Source organism: Mustela nivalis, assembly GCF_964662115.1.
Source record: "Mustela nivalis genome assembly, chromosome: 6".
Classification (NCBI taxonomy): Eukaryota; Metazoa; Chordata; class Mammalia; order Carnivora; family Mustelidae; genus Mustela; species Mustela nivalis.
The window spans coordinates 103,101,081-103,124,412 of NC_139025.1; the positions used below are offsets into that span (position 1 = coordinate 103,101,081).

Here is a 23,332-nt window from a genome sequence, read left to right on the forward strand (position 1 = left end):
AGAAAACAGATGGCCCATATCCCCATTTCTACCCTGTGTATAACTGTCTTGTCCTACTGCAGTTCTGTGACTGCAGGGAGCAGCCAGTCAGCAGCACAACATGAAGGAACCTAACATGAATTAAATTAAGAAAGATGTCCCAGAAAACAGTTCAGTCTGAGTACTCAGATGGTAAAACAGCACTGATTAGTATATATAAGGAGCAATCAGTTGTTAAAATGTTAAAATGAAAATAGACCCAGAACATATCTTATTAGCTACTATGTACTGACTAAAAATGCTTTCAAGGCCACTTCTAGCTCTCTGATTTCAAGGTTTCCCAGACAGAAAAGCAATTACATTAAAATATTTCCCTTCAACAGTCTTAAGTACATTTGTAAGACCACAGCAGATGGGAAGACAGGAGCAGGCAGGCAAATAGGTTGAAGTATTATTATAAAAACACTTAAACATTATTGCTCATACAACTAAGAAGTTAAAACTTTCAATCTTTCCTGTAGATACTCCTAATACAAAAATACATTTGTACAAGGCTATTAGTTGCAGCATTATTTGTAAATGTAAAATACTGGAAACAACCTAAAATAAAGGATCCAAAACATAGGAGAATGGTTGAATTCACTGTGACACATTCACAAATAGAGTGCTATGAAGCTATTAAAAAATAAGGAAAATTTATACAAACATAGAGTGATATACAGGATACACTGATAAATGAAAGAGGCAAAGTCCAAAAATATATAATTAGTCTGCTACCTTTTTAGAGAGAAAGATAAGAACATAGGAAGAATAAATCAGAATAATTGTCTACAAGAGTGGGTGGCAGTGAGTGAAAGGAATGGGTAGTAAACTTCTCAGTATAGTTTTAGCTTCTGGAACTATGCTAATGTTTTAAGCACTCAAAAAGGAAAACAAGAATCATTAAGGAAGAGGTGGAAAAAAATCCAAAATGGAAATCAAACACAAATGAACCCAACTATATGCCAAATAAATAAGTGTATTAAAAGATGGAGGGAAAGTAATTCAAATGACTTTTGAACATAATACTTTACATATTGTCAGTACATAGACAAAAAGAACCCTAAACAAATACTGAACTCTAGTTCAAGGAGGTTTCTTTTACAATGGTATGGGTTAGCATTTCTGGAATTACTTTCTCTGATTATGGCACAGAGCAAATGAGTACATATGCTGAGGATAATGGGACCCAGATTTTCAATGTTGGAGAAGAGCATTACAAATAATAAAAGGGGCAAGACCAGACCTGTGATGCTGAATTGGAATTATAAGTATTAATATAATCTCTCTCTCTCTCTCTCTCTCTCTCACACACACACACACACACACACAGACATGTGTATTTATTTATATTTCTTAGCTCTTATCTGCTAAGAGATCTTAATTTGCAAACATTATTCCCCACTAAACAGAATAAGGGATACTTGGAAAAATGGCTGATTCCAAGGCTGGGGTATGCTGAGTACAAGATGAGCCTGGAGTATCTTGTGTCCAAAAGAAAGAGCTCAAAGGACAATAGGGACATGTCCAAATCCCAGCTTAGGTCACTCCCACCAGCCAAAGCTATAATTCGGGCCTCAAAATAATAATGATATCAAAGAATAAAATAAATATCTGTGAGTCCATACTAATACCATAAATGAATAAACAAATAAGTGGGAGGGAAAGGAAAGCTCTTCTTTACAGAATACTAATATATTTAGAAAAAATGCAAGTTAAAAATTCAACATCTTAAAAAAAATTTCAACTTCTGCAACTATTCTAGTAATAAGTGATTCAGTCAAGAATCATCAATGGTGGGCGCCTGGGTGGCTCAGTGGGTTAAAGCCTCTGCCTTCGGCTCGGGTCATGATCCCAGGGTTCTGGGATCGAGTCCCGCATCGGGCTCTCTGCTCCGTGGGGAGCCTGCTTCCTCCTCTCTCTGCCTGCCTCTCTGCTTACTTGTGATTTCTCTCTGTCAAAAAAAAAAAAAAAAAAAAAATCATCATCAATGGTTGTTAAGTTTTTGGGTGAAAGCCTGGTGAGGAACAGGATGTATACACAAAATCTCAAAGTACCTCTCACAAGATACTTACTAATAGCAAAGGGAAAAATAATAGCTTTACAGTGGAATAACCTTGCAAATATTACCTTAATATTTGAAGTTAACATCGCCAAAAACAAGACAAACCAACCTCATAAACCTCTTAATATGATGCCCTGAGAAGACACAACATTACTTTTGTAGTATTCCTACCAAAAAAAAAAAAAAAAAAAAAAAAAGCATGACCTGAATCAAATCATGAGGAAACATCAGAAGAACTCAAAATGAAGTATGCTTTATAAAAATAACTGGCCTGTGTTCTTTAAAAAAATACCACAATCGCGGGGGCATCTGGGTGGCTCAGTTGGTTTAAAGTGGGACTCCTGATTTCAGCTGAGGTCACGATCTCAGGGTCCTAGGATGGAGCCCGAGGAAGGGCTCAGCAGGGAGTCTGCTTCCCTCCCCCTCCCTCTGCCCCTCCTCCAGTTCATGTGTGTGCCTGGTCTCTCTCTCAAATAAATTCTAAAAAAAATTTTTTAAATGAATTTAAGAATACCATGATGTGAAAGAGAAAAACCAAGGAACTCTTCCAGATTAAAGAAGTCTAAACCATTATGACAACAAAATGAAATGCATGATCCTGGATTAGATCTGGTGGAGGTAGGCAGCTATAACACAAAGGGGAAACTGCTATAAAGGAAATATATAAAGGACACTATTGGGACAACTGGAAAAATCTGAATATGGAACATGCATTAACTAATACTACTCTATCAGTATTAAATGTCTGACTTTGATCAATATCCTATGTTTACTGAAAAGAAACCCCTTGTTCTTGGGGGAAAAAAACAAGTATTTATGGAAAAGGAGTACTTTACCTGCAAATTACTCAGGAAGAAAATACATAAAGTGAGGATGTGTACATAAATGATAACAAAAATGGGGCAAAATATTAACAACTGGTCAATCTAGGTAAAGACTCTTAACTATAGAGAATAAACTGATGGTGACAAGAGGGGAGGTTGGTGGGGGGATGGGTTAAATAAGTGATGGGGATTAAGGAATGCACTTGTGATGAACACCGGTTGTAGTACAAAAATGATGAATCACTAAATTCTACACCTGAAGCGAGTATTACACTGAATGTTAACTAACTGGAATTTAAATAAAAACTTGCGGAAAAGAAGAGTAGATGGGAGTTCTTTGTACTGTTCTTAGCAATGGTTCTTTAAGTACAGAATTGTATCAAAATAAAAATTTGAGATTAAAAAAGTTTTATTCTTTATTTCTAATTAAAAACTTTTTTTAAAAAAACAAAACACAAAGGAAAAGTTTAAATTATCAATGTGTAGAGGCAAACAGTTTTATGAACCCAGCATTAACTCCACTAAATTGATGGATAATGAACTAATACATTAAAAATATTACAACATATTAATTACAGTAGTCCAAATGGCCTTACAACTGCATTTCTTTTACATATCCAAAGTCTGGCATGTGATTTGGCTTCCTAAACAGATTCAAACACTCTGGTTTACCTACTCTTTCTGCTGACTCTGATAAAAGCAACACTATTTTGCTCTGTCCATAAGAGAAGGTAAATCTGAGTTTGCTCTTTTACTCAAATAGAGTAATGCAAAATTTCAGTTTTAAGGATTTGACTATCTGAATGTAACTAATTAGAACCATTTTTTATAGGACAACACGTCTTGCCCTAAAACTGATTTAAAATATTTCATTTAAAAATAGACACTAAGGGGGTGCCTGGGTGGCTCAGTGGGTTAAAGCCTCTGCCTTCAGCTCAGGTCATAATCCCAGGGTCCTGGGATTGAGCCCCACATCAGGCTCTCTGCTCAGCGGGGAACCTGCTTCCTCCTCTCTCTCTCTGCCTGCCTCTCTGTCTACTTGTAATCTCTGTCAAATAAATAAATAAATAAGTAAATAGATCTTTAAAAAAAAAAAAAAAAAAAGACTAAGGGGCGCCTGGGTGGCTCAGTCAGTTCAGCACTGACTCTTGATTAATGGCTTAGGTAGTGATCTCAAAGCAGTGGAATCGAGCCCCAGGTCAGGCTTGGGGCTGGGTGTGGAGCCTGCTTGAGATTGATTCTGTCTCCCCATTTCCTTCTGCCCCTCACCCGACTCAATCCCCCCTCCCATATTCTCTCTCTCAAAAAAAAAAAAAAAAAGAGACATCAAATAAAACATGGCAAACCAACTTCTCTCTTATCTCCTCTCCTTTCTAACATCCATGAAAATGACAATAAAGGAATTAACAGATACAAGGATAAAGAGAACATATGAGGCAATCAAAGCACATGAGATTTCAACATGTTTTTGGAAGCCAGGAAGAAGTTAAAGGAGCAGTAATAATCTTGGTAGTGCAAAGGAGGTTACAACCTAACTGCCAGCAGAGAAGAATGCAGGTGGGAGGTGACTCTGGGCTTAGGGACACTGGGCAGAGCAGACAGCAAGGGGAAGGACAGGACTGAAAACAATGGATTTAAGGGCTGTAAGGAACAACTGAATCATGGAACTTCCTATACCCTGATGTCAGAACATCAGTCGGCAGGAGTACAGCTCCTAGAGGGAAGACTGAATAACTCAACAGAGCTAAAGAAGTTCTCATACATGGCGCTTGGGTGGCTCAGTTGGTTGGACAACTGCTTTCAGCTCAGGTCATGATCCTGGAGTCCCAGGATTGAGTCCCGCATCAGGCTCCCAGCTCCATGGGGAGTCTGCTTCTCCCTCTGACCTTCTCCTTGCTCATGCTCTCTCTCACTGTCTCTCTCTCTCAAATAAATAAATAAAATCTTAAAAAAAAAAAAAAGAAGTTCTCATACATCAGACAGACATCTTCAGTGTTACCTCCAGTGAAGAAGACAGCCTTTTCTCCCATCTCACAGTGAAGCCCATGGACAGAGCTTTTTGGTGCCTCACTCATATGAAGACAGAAAAAGATAAAACAAATCCTTGAAAAAAACTCTAGTATGAGAGAATAATTTTATTTTAAGATTTCATTTATTTATATGAAAGAGAGAGAGAGTGAGCACAAGCAGGATGAGGGCAGAGGGAGAAGGCTGTTCCCCACTGAGCAGAGAATTGATGACACAGGACTACTCAATCCCAGAACTCCAGAATCATGACCTGAGCCAAAGGCAGACACTTAACCAAGTAAGCCACCCAGGAGCCTGGAGAGAATCATTTTAAAAAGAAGAGGAAGGGGCACCTGGCTGGCTCAGTTGGCAGAATATGGGACTCTTGATCTCGAGGTCATTGAGTTTGAGCCCCACATCGGGTGTAGACACGGAAAACAAAATGAAACAAAAGAAAAAGAGGAATCCAGAGGAAATAGAAACAATGCAGGAAGCACAGAAAAACTTTAAAACAAACAAACTGTAAAACCCTGGAGTGATAGGAAAAAATACTACAAAAACAATAGCAATGGGATATAGGAAGAAGCAATGATCAGAAAAATAAGCAAAAGTTCTTAAAAATTAAAAATATGATTAAATATCCAAATTCAATGGAAGGCGTGAGGAGGAAAAAAAAATCAAGGAAATATCTCAGAACTAGAACCAAAAGGCAAAGAAATAAAAAGATAAGAAAATTGCAAGTTCTATCTAGGACACCTAACATTCAATTAATAGGAGTTCCAAAAAGAAAAAAGAACAAATTAAGAGATATAGTATGGAAAGATAAGTGTGGTATCAAACATAGAGACTGAAAGCCCCTTGAGTACCCATCACAATAGAAGAAAAACTACACATGCCAACACACATCACTTTGAGATTTCAGAAAGCTAAGGATAAGAAGAATATCCTAAAAGCTTCCAAGAGAAATAATAAAATGATATATATGAAGGCACAGTAATTAGAATGGCATCAGGTTTCTCAACAGCAATACTGGAAGCCTAAAAACAAAGGAACAACACTTTCATGTCTCTAAGAGAAAAATCTTGTCTAATATTCTATAGTTGTCAAGCAATCAAGTGCAAAATTAGAAGTGTCAGACTTGCATGGGGTCAAAAATGTGCCTCCTATTAGAAGGGAGTGGGATGATGTACTACAGCAAAACAGGCTAATAAATCAACAAAGAAAAAGACATGAGATACAAGAAATGAGAGATCGAATACAAGAGAACAGCAAGGGAATCAGAGGATAAAAACTGTCCAATAGGCCTAGAGAACGATTAGTTCAAACTGGAGGAAGAGGAGTCTGCAAAGGAGGTGTTGGGGGGAAAACAGCACTAAGAGATTGTCTATACACTTAAGTGCTTGGAAAATAATATTCATAGACATACAACAGATTTATAAGTATATTTAGGAGCAAATATGTAGAAGGTAAACTTTTTTAAAAAGGCAATTATTGGGGCACCTGACTGGCTCAGTTAGTAAAGCATGCGATTCTGGATATATAGGGTTGTGAGTTTGAGCTCCACACTGAATGCAGAGATTACTCAAAAATAAGATCTTAAAAAAAATTAAAAATAAAAAGGTAATTATTAACTCAAGAAAAAATAAAATTCAAGAAAACGTAATCTCTATGTTAACCAAAACCTGTATTAGAGTTATAGTAAGAAATGGAAAAGGGAGAAGGGAGGATGGTACAAACACATTAATGTCCTCATTTACCACAGCAAGATGTGAAGGGATAAAGCCTAAAAGTGATAAATTTTTAAGAAATAAGAGTGTATTACTTAGAAGTTTACAGGTATTGAGGCACTTGGGTGGCTCAGTCAGTTAAGCATCTACCTTTGGCTCAGGTCATGATCTCAGGATCCTAGGAGGGAACCCTGAACTGGGCTCCCTGCTCTGCAGGCAGTCTGCTTCTCCCTCTCCCTCTGCCCCTACCCTCCCACTAACGCTCTCTCTCTTGGGACGGCTGGGTGGCTCAGTTGGTTAAGCGGCTGCCTTCAGCTCAGGTCATGATCCCAGTCGCCTGGGATGGAGTCCTACATCGGGCTCCTTGCTGGGAAGGGAGACTACTTCTCCCTCTGCCTCTGCCTGCCACTCTGTCTGCCTATGCTCGCTTGCTCTCTCTCTCCCTCTCTCTGTCTCTCTCTGACAAATAAATAAAATCTTAAAAAAAAAATCCTCTCTCTCTTGCTTGCTCTCACTCACTCTCAAATAAATACATTAAATTAAGCCTTAAAAAAAAGTATACAGGTATTTACCTGCATAAGAGAGAAAACTAAATAGACTTTAGCGTGGGTGGTTGTGGACAGTACGACCGAAGGGGAAATCGCTGTTGTGTTTTAAACGTTTTGATACTGGCGCACCAGGGTGGCTTAGTCAGTTAAGTATTTGCCTTCAGCTTAGGTCATGATCTTTAAAAAAAAGAAAATAAACTTTCTGATATGATCACTTAACTGTGTCTATGTATTACTTTTTGAAAACATCAATTAATCTTTTTTTTTAAGATTTTTATTTATTTGAGAGAGAGAGAGCGAGCACAAGCAGGGGTGAGGAGGTAGGAAGAGGGAGAAGAAGCAGGCTTCTGGCTGAGCAGGGAGCCTGATGCAGGGCTCACTCCCAGGATCCGGATTTTGACTTGAACTGAAGTCAGACACTTAACCCCACTGAGTCACCCAGGAACCCCATGAATTAATCTTTAAAATGATAAAATCCTATCAATTCATGCAATTGCTCACACCATTTTTTTCATCTTAAAAAAAAATATGCCTAAAATCTATTACATGGCACTGGGTGATATACGGAAGTGCTGAATCACTGTATTGTTTATCTGACACTAGTATAAAACTGTATGTTAACCATACTGGAATTAAAATTTTTCAGGGACACCTGGGTGGCTCAGTAGATTAAGCATCCACCTTGGCTTAGGTCATGATTCCAGGGCCCTGAGACTGATTCCCGCATCAGGGTCCTCACTCAGCAGGGAGCCTGCTTCTCCCTCTGCCTGCCACCCCCAGCACCCCCCCCCCCACTATCTTTCTCTCTGACAAATAAATAAAATCTTTAAAAAGGTGTTTTTTAAATCTCTCACTTGGCATAAAAATTACAATAGCACTTTATCATTTTGAGGTATGCTAGGCATCAATTGAATTCCCTGTGTACTACAAGCAGAATTCGCAGGGCTAATGGTATATGTCCTTTACTACAGTAATTTCAAAACTGGCCAAAATGTGTCATCTATATATTAACAGATCCAGTTACCTACAGAGCTAGAAAAGAGAGAGCATCTGGTCCTGCTGACTTCCCACATAGAGGCAAATTCTGATCCATAAGGCTGGTCTCCTCATTGGCTCAAGCATTTTATTCTATTTTAAAATTTCTGAAATCACTTTTCAACATGAAATGAAAACAACATATGGAAGCAATGTATGTGAAACTACATAATCCCCAAAACAGTAATCACGAATCTGACTTCTTCAGACCTACTTTGGTGAAAAACCTAATGAAGTTACTATGCTATATCTACTCTACCAGCCTTCAACTAAATACTGGAACTGTGCCTCTAACTCCAAATGAGGGGAAAGGGTAGTGAGGAGGAGGCTTAAAACTACTAAAGCCAAGGCAGACTACCAAATCAGAGTCAAATGGGCCACTCTGCTCCTGGAAGACCAAACACAAATAACTAGAAAAATCACCAAGACTTTATACTGCTTTGAAAATAACTTCCCCTATAAAGCAGATTATGCAAAATGAAAACAAAAGCCATGGATCACTTAAGAATAATTCTAACATCCAGTATTTCCATTTATTTAATATAGCAAGATCTGACACTATTCTGTACTTTTGCCAACAGCCTGAATAAACAAATCCATGGTTAAACAGTAGCAGCACCTTCAAAAGAAATAATAGGTCATAAATGTAAATACCACACAACTATTATTGCAAAACAATAGTAAGTATATGCAATGTAAGATTCATATATACATATATATGTATGTATATATGAATGAAGCATTCCCACCCATAAATAAATAAATAAAAGGTTTAGGAACATCTCATTATTGAAGACTTTACTCAGAGAACAATCGGTTTAATGTCTGCATTGTATGACTCTCCTCCCTTTTTTGTGTGATAATATAATAAAGGAAAGCACAAAGCCATGGGGGTGGAGAATACCACACTTGTATTTACTGGTGTGCTAGGAAACTCTTTATTGACCTGAAGTCAATGTGACTATTTATGAAGAAATGGAAATAAAAAATATAAATTGGGCACATACTTATCTCTGCTTAACAGGCTAGATAACGAATATTATAGAAAAGAGGAACCTGAAAACTCTTATGGCTGTTGTGATTTTTTTTTTAAGATTTTCTTATTTATTTGTCAGAGAGAGAGAGAGAGAGAGAGAGCGTGCACACACAAGCAGGCAGAGTGGCAGGCAGAGGCAGAGAGAGAAGCAGGCTCCCTGAGGGACTCAATCCCAGGACCCTGGGATCATGGCCCGAGCCAAAGACAGTGGCTTAACTGATAGAGCCACCCAGGCATCCAGGTTGTTGTAATTTTTAATTTTTTTTTACAATCAGTAGACACAAATTTAAAATCTGACCCACATTTCCCCCCAAATATCTATTAATTGTTCAAAGAAGAAAAAAACCACAAAAGCCTAAAAGTGTTGTTTTTTTTTTTTTCAAAGATTTTATTTATTTGACAGAGATCACAAGTAGGCAGAGAGGCAGGCGGGGGCGGGGGGAGAAGCAGGCTCCCCTGTGAGCAGAGAGCCCCATTAGGGGGCTGGATCCCAGGACCCTGGGATTATGACCTGAGCCCAAGGCAGAGGCTTTACCCCACTGAGCCTCCCAGGCGCCCCCTAAAAATGTTTTTAAATGAGCTTCAGAAAAAACTACAAAGCATTTAAAATAACTGAAATGAAACTGATATAGTACATAAAGCTCTCAGAATTAAATTCTCATGTCATGAATGTTGAGATCTGGGAGCTACTGCACACATACAAGGTGAAGCTTGAGTCCTTAGCTGGTACAGAGCAATGTGGCCAATGTTAATGCATCTCACAATTAACATTCAAAATAATTCAGGTGTAATCTAAAGTTAATCTTGATTAAATCAAAGGACATTTTACTGTGTGGAACTAAAATTAAAAATCTTCAATCAATAACCTAAGTACTAGTGTCCCAGAGACTCTAAGTTTTAAATAGTTTTTTTCAAAAAAAAGTATTATATGAGAGCATTTCTCTAACATGTTATCTATCAATATTTCCAGGGAAACTTCTACGGCAAAAATTGCTTCCTTGAAATAGCAGTATGATCTTCAAAAACTTTGCTTAAAATATTACCATCTTAATATTGTGCAACAAATGTTCAAAACAAAGGAATGGATAATAATCTACTATTTAAAAATGGTCAGTAAGGACAAAAATTTAAAGAAACTAAAACAGTAAGTGCAGCATCTTACAGTCAGTTAAATTAAACCTGCAGGAATATGATAGTTAATCACCAGCCGGCTCTTCCTGGTGATGAGAGTATAAGAACAGTCTATTACAACATTAAGAGTCTTCAAGGTGGGTCAAGGATAAGCAGGCAAGCAGATTTCTATAGAGCTACCTTAAAGTTAACTACAAAAAAGAAAAAATATGAGCACTGAATGTCTACTCAAAACAGAAAACAGACCACTGATAGACCTATTTAATCCTAAAGCAGAATACAAAGTCTTCATGTAAAATCCAGTAGATTATATTTTTTCAAACACATGAGCTATTCACCATAAAAATAAACTCTCAAGAGCGCCTGGGTGGCTCAGTCAGTTGAGTGCCCACTCTTGGTTTCCACTCAGGTCCTGATCTCAGGGTCATATGATGGAGCCCTGAGTGGGGCTCCCCGCTCAGTGCAACACAAAGTCTGATTAAGACCCTCTTCCTCTGTCCCTCCCCCTCCAAGCTTGATTGCTTGCACTCTTCCAAAATAAATAAATCTTTAAAAATAACCCCTCAATTCTCACCTAGCATTTATTAATCATGAAGCACTCAGCTCACACAAACATTAGGATAACTACAAACTTCATTTTTTAATGTCCAAGTTTAATTTCAAGAATAGTTTTCAAAATGTGAAATTTTCTCTCTAAGCTCATCTGCACACATACATACTTGTCAGTACTTAAGAGAGGGAAATCTGTTTTAAACTTTGTACTCTAAAGACTATAATTAACTTTTACAAGAAATACAACTGGAAAATCTTAGAATATAACTAAATGGAATCAGCAAAGCACATTGGCCTAAAAGGAAAGATTCAAATAACCTCTGAGCTACCAGAAGCAAAAGAAAAATTCCCTATCTCAAGAATTCCCTCCCTTCCCCATCCCACAAGAAAATACCTCCAAGAAGAATCTCCTCTCCTAGAAACAAAATAAAAAAATGAGAAGGGGCAACGTCAAGAACAGAAGCACATTTAAAAAATAACCAAAAGCTAACCGCATTTTATCCACAGCTACATTGAGAAAGCTCGTTTATTGTATCTGAACTAAAGTAATATGAATTTCAGCCAACAAAAAAAATTAGATCTGTGAACTGTAATGAAGTTAAGAAATTCAAAAACAGCAGTTTTCTTCCAACCATATTACCAATCTTGTTCCAACTTGCCTCTACTTTAATCAATAAACAGGGAGAGGAACTACTAATCAAATACAGAATTTTTAAATTATTTTCAAATTGTGGAATTTAAAACGTATTTCATGTCAAAATCTTCAAAGGAATTATTTTAAACATGTTTCCAAACACTTTAAATCCTTTATATTATTAAGCACTAAGTTACCGGATGACAAAATAAAGACCCTGCTTTTTAAAAGGCAGGCTAAAAGTATGGTTTGAATGGTATTTGAGTCTAAGCTTTGGGCTATCTCTAATACCCCCAAGCATCTTAAGCAACTCTCTTAATCTTTGTCTCAGTTTCACAATCCATAAAACAGGAAAAACTACAAGGATGGGCAGTTAATTAAATTAGTCAGGATTAAACGCTAGCAAACTTCTTTGAAGTTACTTTATGTTGTTCTCCATTCTCCTCCTACTCAGTAAAACTAATAGATGAGGAAACATCTGGAATTACTATAGATACTAAAATCTGCAGACTCACAGCAGTTAAAAGATGATCTCTACATACAAGTTTTCAAGCCAAAGATCATTCGAACCCCCAAAAGATTTCAGGATACAATGGCAATGAACAAGTTTTAGGTAAATTTCCTTTCCATCTAAAAGATATCTACCCTTATCTACATTCTCAAATCAGACTTATGAATCACAGAGCACCTTGAGAGGTCCTGGCACAAATAAAATTCTAGGTAAGATGAAGAATGCTATTCTCACCATTCTAAACTGTCAATCAAGGTAAGCTTCATGACAAATATACCCTCCAAAAAGTACTAGCCCCTGCTGAGAATCTAAGTACGGCTTTCTAAGCCATCTGTCCAGGAAAGCTCTATTAAAACACCCAGAATGCAGTTGCTCTAATGTCTAAAGGAGCTATGAATAAACATGAAACACTAAAATATATTAAGCTGTATACATTTTCCACTTCAAGCACTGATAAACTACCTACCCAACTCTATTCCAAGGCCTAGGTTGAACACAAAAATCCATCGTAGGTTGGTGGGAAACTGTAGCCTAATCAAAGGGAAATAACACTTTTTTTCAAAGAAGGAAAAATATATAAAATAGCTCAAGAAACACAGAAAAGCTCCAAAAGAAAGAAAAAACAAAGTTAGGGGAAAATGTACATGTAAATTACTCCCTGATGGAAGAGGTACTCAATTAAATTTTAAAACAGGAATTTAAATTACTCACTGAGCTACAAGCTAAATTACTCACTATTCTGCTTACTGAGCTACAAATACTATAAAACATATTTCTAAATCTAGTTTCAACAATCCAAAAATGAATCTATTAAATTCCAGTAAAGAAGGAAACTGCATAAATTGGGGGAAAAGTAGGATGTTATAAAAGCCTAAGGCTAATCCTATAAAAGCAAATAATGATGAGAATGAATTATTTTGAAAATAAAGGAATAATGGGAAACTTAAACAAAGAGTTCACATACTCCCCTCAATTCCATCCTTACTTCTGCTTTGGACATGAAGGATATTCTTTGTATGCCATTTTTTAAGAATGCCATTTAGAAAATGACTTCTGATCAGTGTGTCAAAACTTCACAACAGCAAAATGTTAGGCTCAATGCCTAGACTACAGCCTCTTCAAACAAACACATGGAGCACATTCTAGACTCTAGATCTTTCACATCTACCACCAATTATTTAGAGACTTTGCTGAGGCTGGTTTAAGGTTCTGGGGGGGAAGGGGCAGCACTGCCAGTAAAACTAGAAAAACAATTACATTTGACTTAAGCTTACAATTCTTACCAATGAAGTTTAAGTTCTTCAGAAAAGCATATATAAAATTCAAATGTTAACCTCCAGAATTAATATGATAAAGTATCACCTGTCCATTGATTTTTAACTGTCCCACCCACATGTACACTAAAATGTTCACCAGCCCATCTATAAACAAAGAATGTCAAAAGAATTCAATTTCATTATGGTAACATTGCAGAAGGCCACTTGCTCATAATCCAGTCAAAGTTTATGTTACCGAGGAAAACACTGGGAGAAAGGACTGGTGAAAGCATTCTACGGGAAAGTTCACTTTGTGTTTATTTTCAGCATGGAAGTTTAAGGCCATTCCAGCCATGATCTAAATAGAAGAAAAGTTCCTTCATTCAGTAAGCAAATATTTACTGAGTGTCTTGTTACATGCTAAGCACCTAATAAATATCTCAAACAGTGCTACCAAAAAGCAGTAAATGCATGTGACCTAAGGATGAACAAATGAGTGATCCTATTTAGAAAATGTAATCTACTGGTCAAGAGTCTTTTTTAGATGGAGCGTTGTGAGAGAAGTATGATACAAAATAACCTACCACTGGATCAAGGTAATTTCTCACCTTTATCACAAGCTTTACTACAAATTACATATTTATTACCATTGGCAAGGATCAATAGCCCCTCAGCTTACCAAATGGAGCGTCCAAAATTTTAAAAAAGGCAGGATTATCTCTAATATCCACCCCAACTTAATTCTTTTATATTTACTTTTCCTGGGTAGAACAATGTGAGGGCAACTGTTTACTGGAAAATTAAAGAGGCATTCTCAGCTCTTCAAAGAATTAATCAGGGAAAATTCTCATGCCTATGCTATTAAAATATCTCCAATTTAATCGGCTATTTTATTTCACACAAACCCCCGAGGTCCAAATGCTTATTCTTTGGCTTTCTTTAGTTCTTAAAACAGTTGTGTTTAGGGCATCATTTTAAACAATTTGTGTTCTTTCCCCTGTATTTTACCACTGGTTCAGTCCTTCTACCCACAAAAATAAGAAATGCCCAAATCTCCAGCTTCTGAAAATAACATCTGGTATGCGCACATAACAAAACTCTTGAAAGAATATCCCAGTTTTTAGTTAAAAATTTTCACTTAAAATGAGAATACCTTTAGCAAAGATTAGACATAAATCAGTTTTTACCTTATTAGGAAATTGCTATTTTCAACATTTACCTTAAACCACAACATGGATTTATCTACTAACCTGTTAGCTTCCTGTCTCTCACCAACGAGATTAGACTGTAACTTTTTTTTAATCTTTTTTAAAGATTTTATTTATTTATTTGACAGACAGAGATCACAAGTAGGCAGAAAGGCAGGCAGAGAGAGAGGGAGGAAGCAGGCTCCCTGCTAAGCAGACAGCCCAGGACCCTAGGATCATGACCTGAGCCAAAGGCAGAGGCTTTAACCCACTGAGCCACCCAGGTGCCCCTAGACTGTAACTTTTTTGAGAGGATGGGATGATGACCCCAACAGAGCTAGATCTGTTCCCAGCTAATGTATTTTTAAAACTCTGTCTCTGCAAAGACATACATGTTGCTAGCCTTTAGGATTTCTCTAATTTTTTAAAGCTATTTTAATTACTGCAGTTATCCTTCACTGCTGCTACAGATGTATATTAGTAGATTCTCAAAGTGTGGGCCTGGACCCCTAAGAGTTTCCAAAACCCTGTGGGGGGCGGTATGTGTAGTCAAACATTTTCATGAATAATATTAAGATGTTACTTATACTGTTTACCTTCATTCTCTCACAAAGGTGCAGTGGAGTTTTCCAGAGTCTACATGATGTATGATACCTCAAGAGACTGAATGCAGAAGAAGATATGAAAATGCAGCTGTTTCCTATAAAGCTAAACAACAGTTACAGAAATGTAAAATAATGCCACTCTCCTCATAAAATTTTGTTTTGAAAAGTATAGTGATTTTCTATAAACCACTATCTCCATTAACAGGTAACAGATTAATTACTGTTATTTGTAAATGATTTAATAAAATACATTTAAAAATTTTGTTTTAATTCTAGTACAGCAAATATCAGTAGATATAAGCCATACAAAGGTTGAGTTCTCAATAAGTTTTAGGTATAAAGGGGTCCTGAGAACAAAAATCTTGAGAAGCATTGCAATACACAATTACATAACCTAACACACAGTGCCTTCCATAGATAAGAAGCTCAAGTCAATCCTGAAGTATAATTACTTCTTACACCCCCTAATCTTGTTGAGTAATATATCTCCTTGCAAGCATAATTCGGCATAAAGCCAGTCTGTCCTAGGCCCTATTTAAGGGCCTTTAGATATTTAAGTATGAGGAGTCCTATTTATAAAAATGTTCTGGCCTGTAATGCCACCTATTACTTCCATAGTGTTACAAGAGTTTCCCAACATCTTCACAAAAAAATTACTTTGTTCATCTTAGCAGCAACCTGTGAAGTAAATGTGAAGTATTACTCTTTTTTTTTTTTACAGATGACATAAGAAACTGATGCCCAAAAGAAAAAGAACTACTTGTCCGAGGATGTATTGCTAGCTAGGAGAGCCCAGAATGTTGGCCTTTTGCAATTTGCTTGTTTGCCTTAAGGCTGTTTCACCGTGGTATAATTGCAGGCTCCCAAAGAAAACAAGGCAAGGGCATTACTTTTATTGTCCTATTGCCAAAACAGGGATTTTTTTTCTTCCCTCCTTAATAAGAACGTAATCAGACTCAATACCCGGTCACAGCATTATTCAACACACTGGCTACCCTTTTGGTCCACTACTCAAAAAAAAAAAAAAAAAAAAAAAAAAAAGAAAGAAAGAAAAGAAAAGAAAGGAAAGGAAAGGAAAAAAGAAAAGAAATTCAAGAGTGTTAGGGAATAAATGCCAGAATACATATTACTCCAAGATGATGAATTAGTTAAGAGCTCACGAATTTACTAATCATTTAATCACTGAAACAGGCAGGCAAGAACAAGATCAAGCTCAATACAATATGAGATTATATCAAGAATGGATGCCAAGAGGTTAAAATGGGAGCCCACATGAAATGGTTTCAATTCACAAAATATGGACAGAAGAAAAAAAGCCACATAAAGTTGTTAAACGAGCTTTATTGGTTCTACAAATCCAACCACATGACTAACCCCCCTTGTATACCAATGTCAGAAAAAAACTTTGTTGTAAGATGCAAAGACGCCATCCTTCTCCTGGGAGAGAAACGACCCAATCCTTACCGCTAGAAATACTAGTTTGCTGTTGCTATCAGCAAAATCTCTTAGTTATGTTCCATTTTACTTTAAGTTCCTCAAGAGATACTCAGTTTTCTGCACTCTTTTCCACAAGTCAAGTGGACTCCCTGACTGACAAAGGCAAGATTGACTCACAACAGGATATCTGCCACTTGCATAAACTCTCTTCCTTTTTTAGATGCTTGTGCCCAGTGAGGCCATCTTTAAATCTGATGTGAGTTTACCTAAAGCCAGTAGTGCGCTGTCCCCTTAGTATCCCTGAAGTATACAGATGATCAAGAGCATCATTCTTCACAAGATATGCTCTTCCTAGTGTTTACTTCCGTCATTTGTTTTTTTTAAATCTCTTGGGGCAAAAAAAAATAAAAGTTACAGTTTTAGCACCATAGCGATAGCTACAATTATAGCTAAGACACCCCCAATCAATTTGAAAAGCAATTTGATACACCTTATTTGTTTTTCCATACTCAGCATTCACTGTGGAAGATAAATTCTTAGGTGAGAGCTAATTTATACTGGTTTCTGCACCCTCATAAAAAAAAATTGCACTACTGCACTGTAAAACCAATTAACCAGTTAATCTTTAAAGGCTTCACGCAGAAAAAGATAATCTGACTTTACAAAGCCAAGCAAAGCATCAAACCTTTGAGAGCTCCAAAAAACTGCAGTTATTTCTATTCCTAACCGTAGAATACGAATACTTGTTTCTCTGTGGCGCTGCAGATGTTTCTCTCCAAGGACAGAATCACCATTTAAGAAGTAACCTGTCAAAAGTGTTAAGGCATTCTCCAAAATACCTCCCCAGCTCCAAACCGCAACGAAAAATGTCACACACCTAAATCGTACCATTGCTCTTTTCCTTTATTTCTTCAAATGAACTTAAGGTTTTTGAAATGCACAATTCAAATTTTACACTACACCTCAAGCTACCATTGATCATCTCAAAGCTAATAAACAAAGACTCCAGCGGCGGCACCAGGGCCCTACCAGGAAGTAATCAAAGCAGTGTGGCTGGTGCGATCCTAAGTCGCTAGAGCAGACAATAAGAGGGCACTGGGGCTTCCAAAGAGCCCAGCCAAAGGAGTTAAGATGCCGAAGTAATGCAAAAGCTTTACATAAACCTAAGAGCTGTTGTTCAGCACATGAACCTGGGAATCCTAACCCAATTTCAGACAACCCAAAACATCTGAACGGGAACTCGAGCCGTCCCTCCAAATCAGCTGCTGGCTCAGCCTCCAGAGCTTCTTAGCCTGAAGCCTGTTTTCAAACTTCACCCTCCCAGGCTGATGAAAGATTCCGACCTCCGCCGCCCGAGTTCCGAATTCCGAGCGCCTCTCGGGGCTGAGGGCTCCCACCTGGCGTGGATCGAGTTGCCCGAGCCTGCCGGGAAGCGAAGGGAAACGAAAGGAAGCGGGGCCGAGGAAGCGGCGAAGGGGCCCAGCGCGCCCCGCAGCCCAGACAAAGCTGCGCCGGGAGAGCGGCGCTTTTCTCCTCAGTCCGAGGAGGGACGCAAGCCGGGCCCCGCCACACGTGCGGCCGCACCGTGGGGGCCGGACACCCGCCCCCATAGCCCCGCACCCAGGCCGAGCACAGCCCCCCAGCAGGGCGGGGCGGGGGGGCCAGCTGCCTGCCAGGATCCCCGCCCGCCGCTGTCCCCACGCGCTCGTGGCCCCCGCTGGCTCCCGCCCCTCTCGGGCCTCTCCTCAGCCGGCCGGGCCGTCGGGCCGCGGGAAACAAAGGAGCCGCCGCCGCTCCACCCGCCGCGCCCGCCGGAGCCCTCCTCACCGCGTACCCCTCCCCAGCCTCCGGGCCCGGCTCGCCCTCACCCCTTCCCGGGTCCGCGCGCCGCCCGCCCGCGGCCCCTAGACGGCAGGCCCGGCGAGGCCGGGGCCTCGGGTGCGCGGCAGGGCCGCCGCGGGGCCGCACTCACCGCTGCAACACCAGGACGACGGGGAGCCGTTGGGGAACTTGGCTGAGTCCGGAGCGATGCAGACGCTGGAGCTGAGGTGCGGACACTCCATGGTCACGAGTAGGGCGGCGAAGAAGACCGAGGCTCGGGGACCTGGAGACGTGTGGGCGGAGGGGCTCAGAAGGCTCCGTCTGGGGTCGCTCCTCGCCGGGCGCTCGGCCGACGGCGGCTGCGTCCCGAGCCCTTGCGTCAAAGAAAGCAAAGGCTTCCGGGCGCCGGGTTTTCCCACCCGCCGTCTCCAGAAGCCCCGCTCCGAAGAACGTGGAATTCTGGGATCCGGGTTCTACCGCCACCCCCAGGCGGAGGGCTTCCGTCTTCCCAGGCCGGCCCCGCCCCGCCCACAGACAGGCCCCGCCCACAGACCGACCCCGGCCCTGCCCACTCCCGCCGGGTGGGGTCCCGGAGCGTGCGGGCGGGTGGCCGAGAGATTCAGGCTGCTTTCCTGAATGACACCCCAACTCCGCCGCACGGGGAGACCGCGGCTTCTCCCTCCACCCCCCCCAACCCCACCGGTAAGGGTGGGGCGCCAAGCCCCGGCACGCGGGGCAGGTCCGCTGCATTTACCGTGGCGGAAGGAGTGCTCTCAGAGAAGACTGATCCTGCGTGTGTTGTGATGGTCTGACGACACTGTGGTAGAAAATCTAGCCACTCATGAAAGTGTGAAAAAGAAAATAAAATCACTCAGGCAAACAGGCACTAAAGGTCCCATTTTACACACGAAACATAAGCTCAGAGAGGTTAAGTTACCGACTCCCGGTGCCCCAGCGGGTTGCCTCGGTTCGAGAGCAGTCCCGATTTAGTGTTAGGCTCCCTGCGCCAGGTGCGATACTGACCCACTTATAGGTCCTAAACAGGTGGCCTTCAGCCAGCCACCTGGGTACTACGTGGGTGGGCCCTCGGGGGCGCCCACGAATCTGGGATCAAATCTTCACTGTGACTCACCATCTGCGTTACGTGGAGCACGTGGTTGGACTTTTCAGACCTCACTCACCAGTGGAGGTTCAACTGAGATATTTATGAGCCGAGGTTTGCTGAACGCGAAGTCCGAATTACCAGGTGATAAAAAGGGAAGGGATTCAACCTGTGTTAAACACCCACTATTATCTTCTAACCAAGCACTTTACACACAATATCTCATTTAAACCTTGCACCACACTGCCAGCTGCTGTTGCCGTACTCTTTTTGGCCTGAGGGAAACTGAGTTTGTAATTGGTTAATCCGTGCGGGGACTGGATCCCCGGCTCTTTGGCCTCTTTATGGAAAAAGGGACAGTGCAACCCTTAAGGGGCCGCTTGGGGAGGCATAACCGCCCCCCACCCCGCCCCAGCTAGCCTTGATCTCTGGGGAACCGCCTTGAGGACGTCAGGGGCTATTACCAATATTGCCTCGAAGTTGGGGCTTCTTGTAAAACCCGGCGAGGGAGCTGCAGGGCCAGGAGGCGAGCAGGGGGAAGGGGGAGGCTGATGTGGCAATCCTGCGGGCAGGGCGAAAGGGGGAAGGAAGGTCAGGAAATGATTAACCGGGCCGGGTAGTGGTTAGAGCAGGGCAACTCCCCGCAGCGCAGTCACGGAGGAGCCCAGGGACGCACTTCTCAAGCCTTCCGACTCCCCCTCTCCTCCCCACTCTCCCTCTGCCACCCCTCACTTTCTTCCACACTCACCCCTGCGGCTTGATGTTCAGTCACCTGAAGCATCTCTGCCCACCCTTTCCCCCGGTAATATTTTGAAATTAAAGCTCTCTGTCGCTTTTATTTGATTGCTTTTAGAGCAACCCCCCGTCTGGAAATTTTAGGACAGTGAGGAGTTGTGGAAAGTGCAGCTGCTCAAATCTTAGCTCTGTTGCCTACTTGATGGCCAACTTCATCAAGTGTCTGTAGCCTTCCCAGGCTTTTTTTTTTTTTTTTTTTAATCTGTAAAACCGGAAAAATTATACTTAGCTTACAAGGAACATGGGAGAAGTCAGGAGAATTGCCACTTCTTAGTAGATAGCCAATAATTTATAAAGTCTTTTTTTTTTTTTTTTTTACTAGCCCCTGAGGGCATACTACACTAGGAAGTGAGTGGATAAACAATAAATCAGACCTTTGCTCAATCTGATCTTCCAGCCCTCTCCGGTTCTTCTTCCAAGGCCTGGCTAAACCAACCTCTGGTTCTCTCCAGACAACTATCCCCCATTTAGTATCCATACCCTCTCATTTAGCCATGGAGCATGCGGTGACCCATGTCGCCTTCCATAAACAGCATGTAATGCTTCTTTTTCCACCCTTGGAGAGACTCAGTTTCCTTACCCTCTAGACCTCAGCTTATACATCACTTCCTCAGGGAGGCCTTTCCTGACCCCACTGCACCCCCAGGTTACCTCCAGATATGTGATGCCCTTGTCTGCCCTCACACTCTGCCTTTTTAAAACACTTTCCATGCATGTAATTATTTGTTTAATGTCTCTCCCCACCTTGGAGGTCCATAAGGCTAGCAAGTCTGTATGGTTTCTTGCTGTATTCCTGACATAACGTGTGGAACTTGGAGGATGGCCAATAAATAAGTGATAATAATGAATGAGTGATCGATTACCAATGTCTACCATGGGCAGGAACATAGAAAGTGGCGGGTATATGTCAGGTATTTGCCTCTCCCCTTCAACCCCCAGGTAACCTCTAAATTTCCTTTGGGCTTTGAGTTTATCATTTTAATGGGCGTTAAGAATGTAAAAGCACCTGAGGTGTAAACTGCTAAAAGAAGGAGGAGGAGGAGAAGGAGGAGGAGGAGGATAAGAAGAAGAACAAGAAGGAGAAGATGATTTACCTTAGCGTCTTCTCCTCCCAACCAGAATTAAAAACTCCTCAGAGCAGGGGCCCTAATTTAGTCATCACTGACTGCTAAAGTCCCCAGAGGGTGAACTATGACTATCAAACAGTCCAGAGAAGCTGGGCAAAAATCAGAAAGGCCCTCCTGGGGCTTTCTCTAGATTTCCCTAAAACTAGAGAGAGAACCTTCCTGTGTCTCTGAAACTCTTCGTAATTCAAACAAAACAAAACAAAAACAAAAAACAAAAACAAAAAAAAACTTTAGGGGGGGGGGAACCTTCCTGGTGAGTAAATGTGTCAAACTTGGGAAAGACCATGGGGGCACACTGGGAAATCCTCTTTCTCTGTCCCTAATCTCTTCGCTACATATTACAACGTTTGGTTTTTTGCTCTTGGCTCGCATCCCTTTCGCGCTGAGGAGCTCTGATACGCTTAGAGCCCTAGTGGTCCAGCTCCCGCCCTAGGGACCTCCGCCCAGAGGATTTCCCACCAGCTCCCTCCCACCCCCGCCCCAAGGCTTGGGCGGGGAATGGGGGGCGCTCCTGGCAGAAGCGGCGGTTGTGTTTTCAAAGTTTGCACCTTTCAGAGGAGAGGAGTAGATGATTTCCACCACGCTATCAAATGTTTCCTTCTAAAAGATATATATATGTATGGGGGGGGGGGGGGTGTTGCCGAGAGGGGACGTCATACGTTACCATGGGAACAAGGATCAGGAAAGGTCTCAAGGTTGGTGTGACCTTCCCCTAGCCTTGTACATGATACTTGTAGCAGAATCGCGGGTCTGGAAGCAAGGATTACAAACTGACCAGGCCCTGGAGAAGACTTAGGTCTGACTATCCCCACGCAGGCCAGGCTAACTGGAAGCACCCAGAGAGCTGAGTTAATTATTTACCCTAGAGATTCCCCCCACCCCCACCCCAGGAGCAAAGCCTCTTTGGGAAACCAAAGTTAGATCTAGAGAAGGCTCCGTGAATATTGGGCGGGAGGAGGAACAGTGCCTCAGGGACTCTTTTATCACCTGGTTTAATTTTCCAAGAAGCACTAATCTGATACTTCCTTGCTTGCTCACTTGTGTATCTACTATCAGTTTCTGCAGTTAGAGCAGAGACCTTTCCAGTCCTGCTCACTGAGTGACTTCCAGCTCCTGGAATTCTGCCTGGTACCGTGCAGGTCCTCAGTAACTATTTAAATGACTGAATGATGGGAGTGGGGTGGGGGGATCCCAGCAGCCTCATTCCCCCATTTCTTCCCATTTACCCCTTTTGCTCTATCGTCCTGCCCAAAATTCTTCAGTGGCTCCCCATCTCTGGCAAGATAAATCAATCTCGAAAACCCACCTGCTGTCACAGTCACCTGTCCCTCCTCCTTTGCTAAAGCTTATTTATTTATACATACATACATAAATACTTACTGTTCCAGCAGTACCGAAAATGGCTCCTTCATTATAGAAAACGTGCTTCCTTACACTTCTGTGTCCTTCCCTACCTGTTTGCCTTCTACCTGACCAACTCCTACTCCTTCCCCATGAAGCACATAACCTTAAGGAAATCCTCCATCACTCACCTAAGCAGACTTTTAAGCCCCCGCTCAGTCTCCCTTGGGAACAGATGCTTTTCTTTTTCTCTGTGGATACTAGGCACCTCGTTCAGCAATTGCAACTATTAAGAAAAGATTGTATTTGTTGATTAAATGTTGAAAATGTTCCTTTTGAGAGTGATTATATCATTACTTGAAAGAATTGCAATTATGTGACAACAGAAACTTAACATCTATTGTGTCCCAACTAGGTGCCAAATACCATAGCAAGTGGTTTACATTTCTTCTTTAATCCCCATAACAAACCTGAGAGGTAGGTATTGTCATTTTCAGTTTGATGATGAAAGAACTAAAGTTCAAAGAAGGTGAATTAAGTGCACAATTTTATACAATTAGTACTCAGTCTTTT

The 23,332-nt window shown here is 41.0% G+C and overlaps 1 protein-coding gene across 3 annotated transcripts in view; it reads right to left on the minus strand.

Annotated features, from left to right (window-relative positions):
- USP3 (ubiquitin specific peptidase 3) overlaps positions 1–20,058 on the minus strand; it is a 106,989-nt gene extending 86,931 nt beyond the window's left edge. For 2 of the 3 annotated variants that reach the window (XM_082737246.1, XM_082737247.1), the window contains exons 1-2: positions 19,961–20,058; positions 18,546–19,665 (exon numbers count right to left, since the gene is read on the minus strand). In XM_082737246.1, coding sequence (XP_082593372.1) covers positions 18,546–18,636 — 91 coding nt within the window. In that variant the 5' untranslated portion in view covers positions 18,637–19,665; positions 19,961–20,058. Of the gene's footprint in view, positions 1–15,127; positions 15,206–18,545; positions 19,666–19,960 lie in introns of those variants that run through there. The other variant, XM_082737248.1, reaches the window with a different exon arrangement.
- Between the last annotated feature and the right edge of the window lie 3,274 nt (positions 20,059–23,332).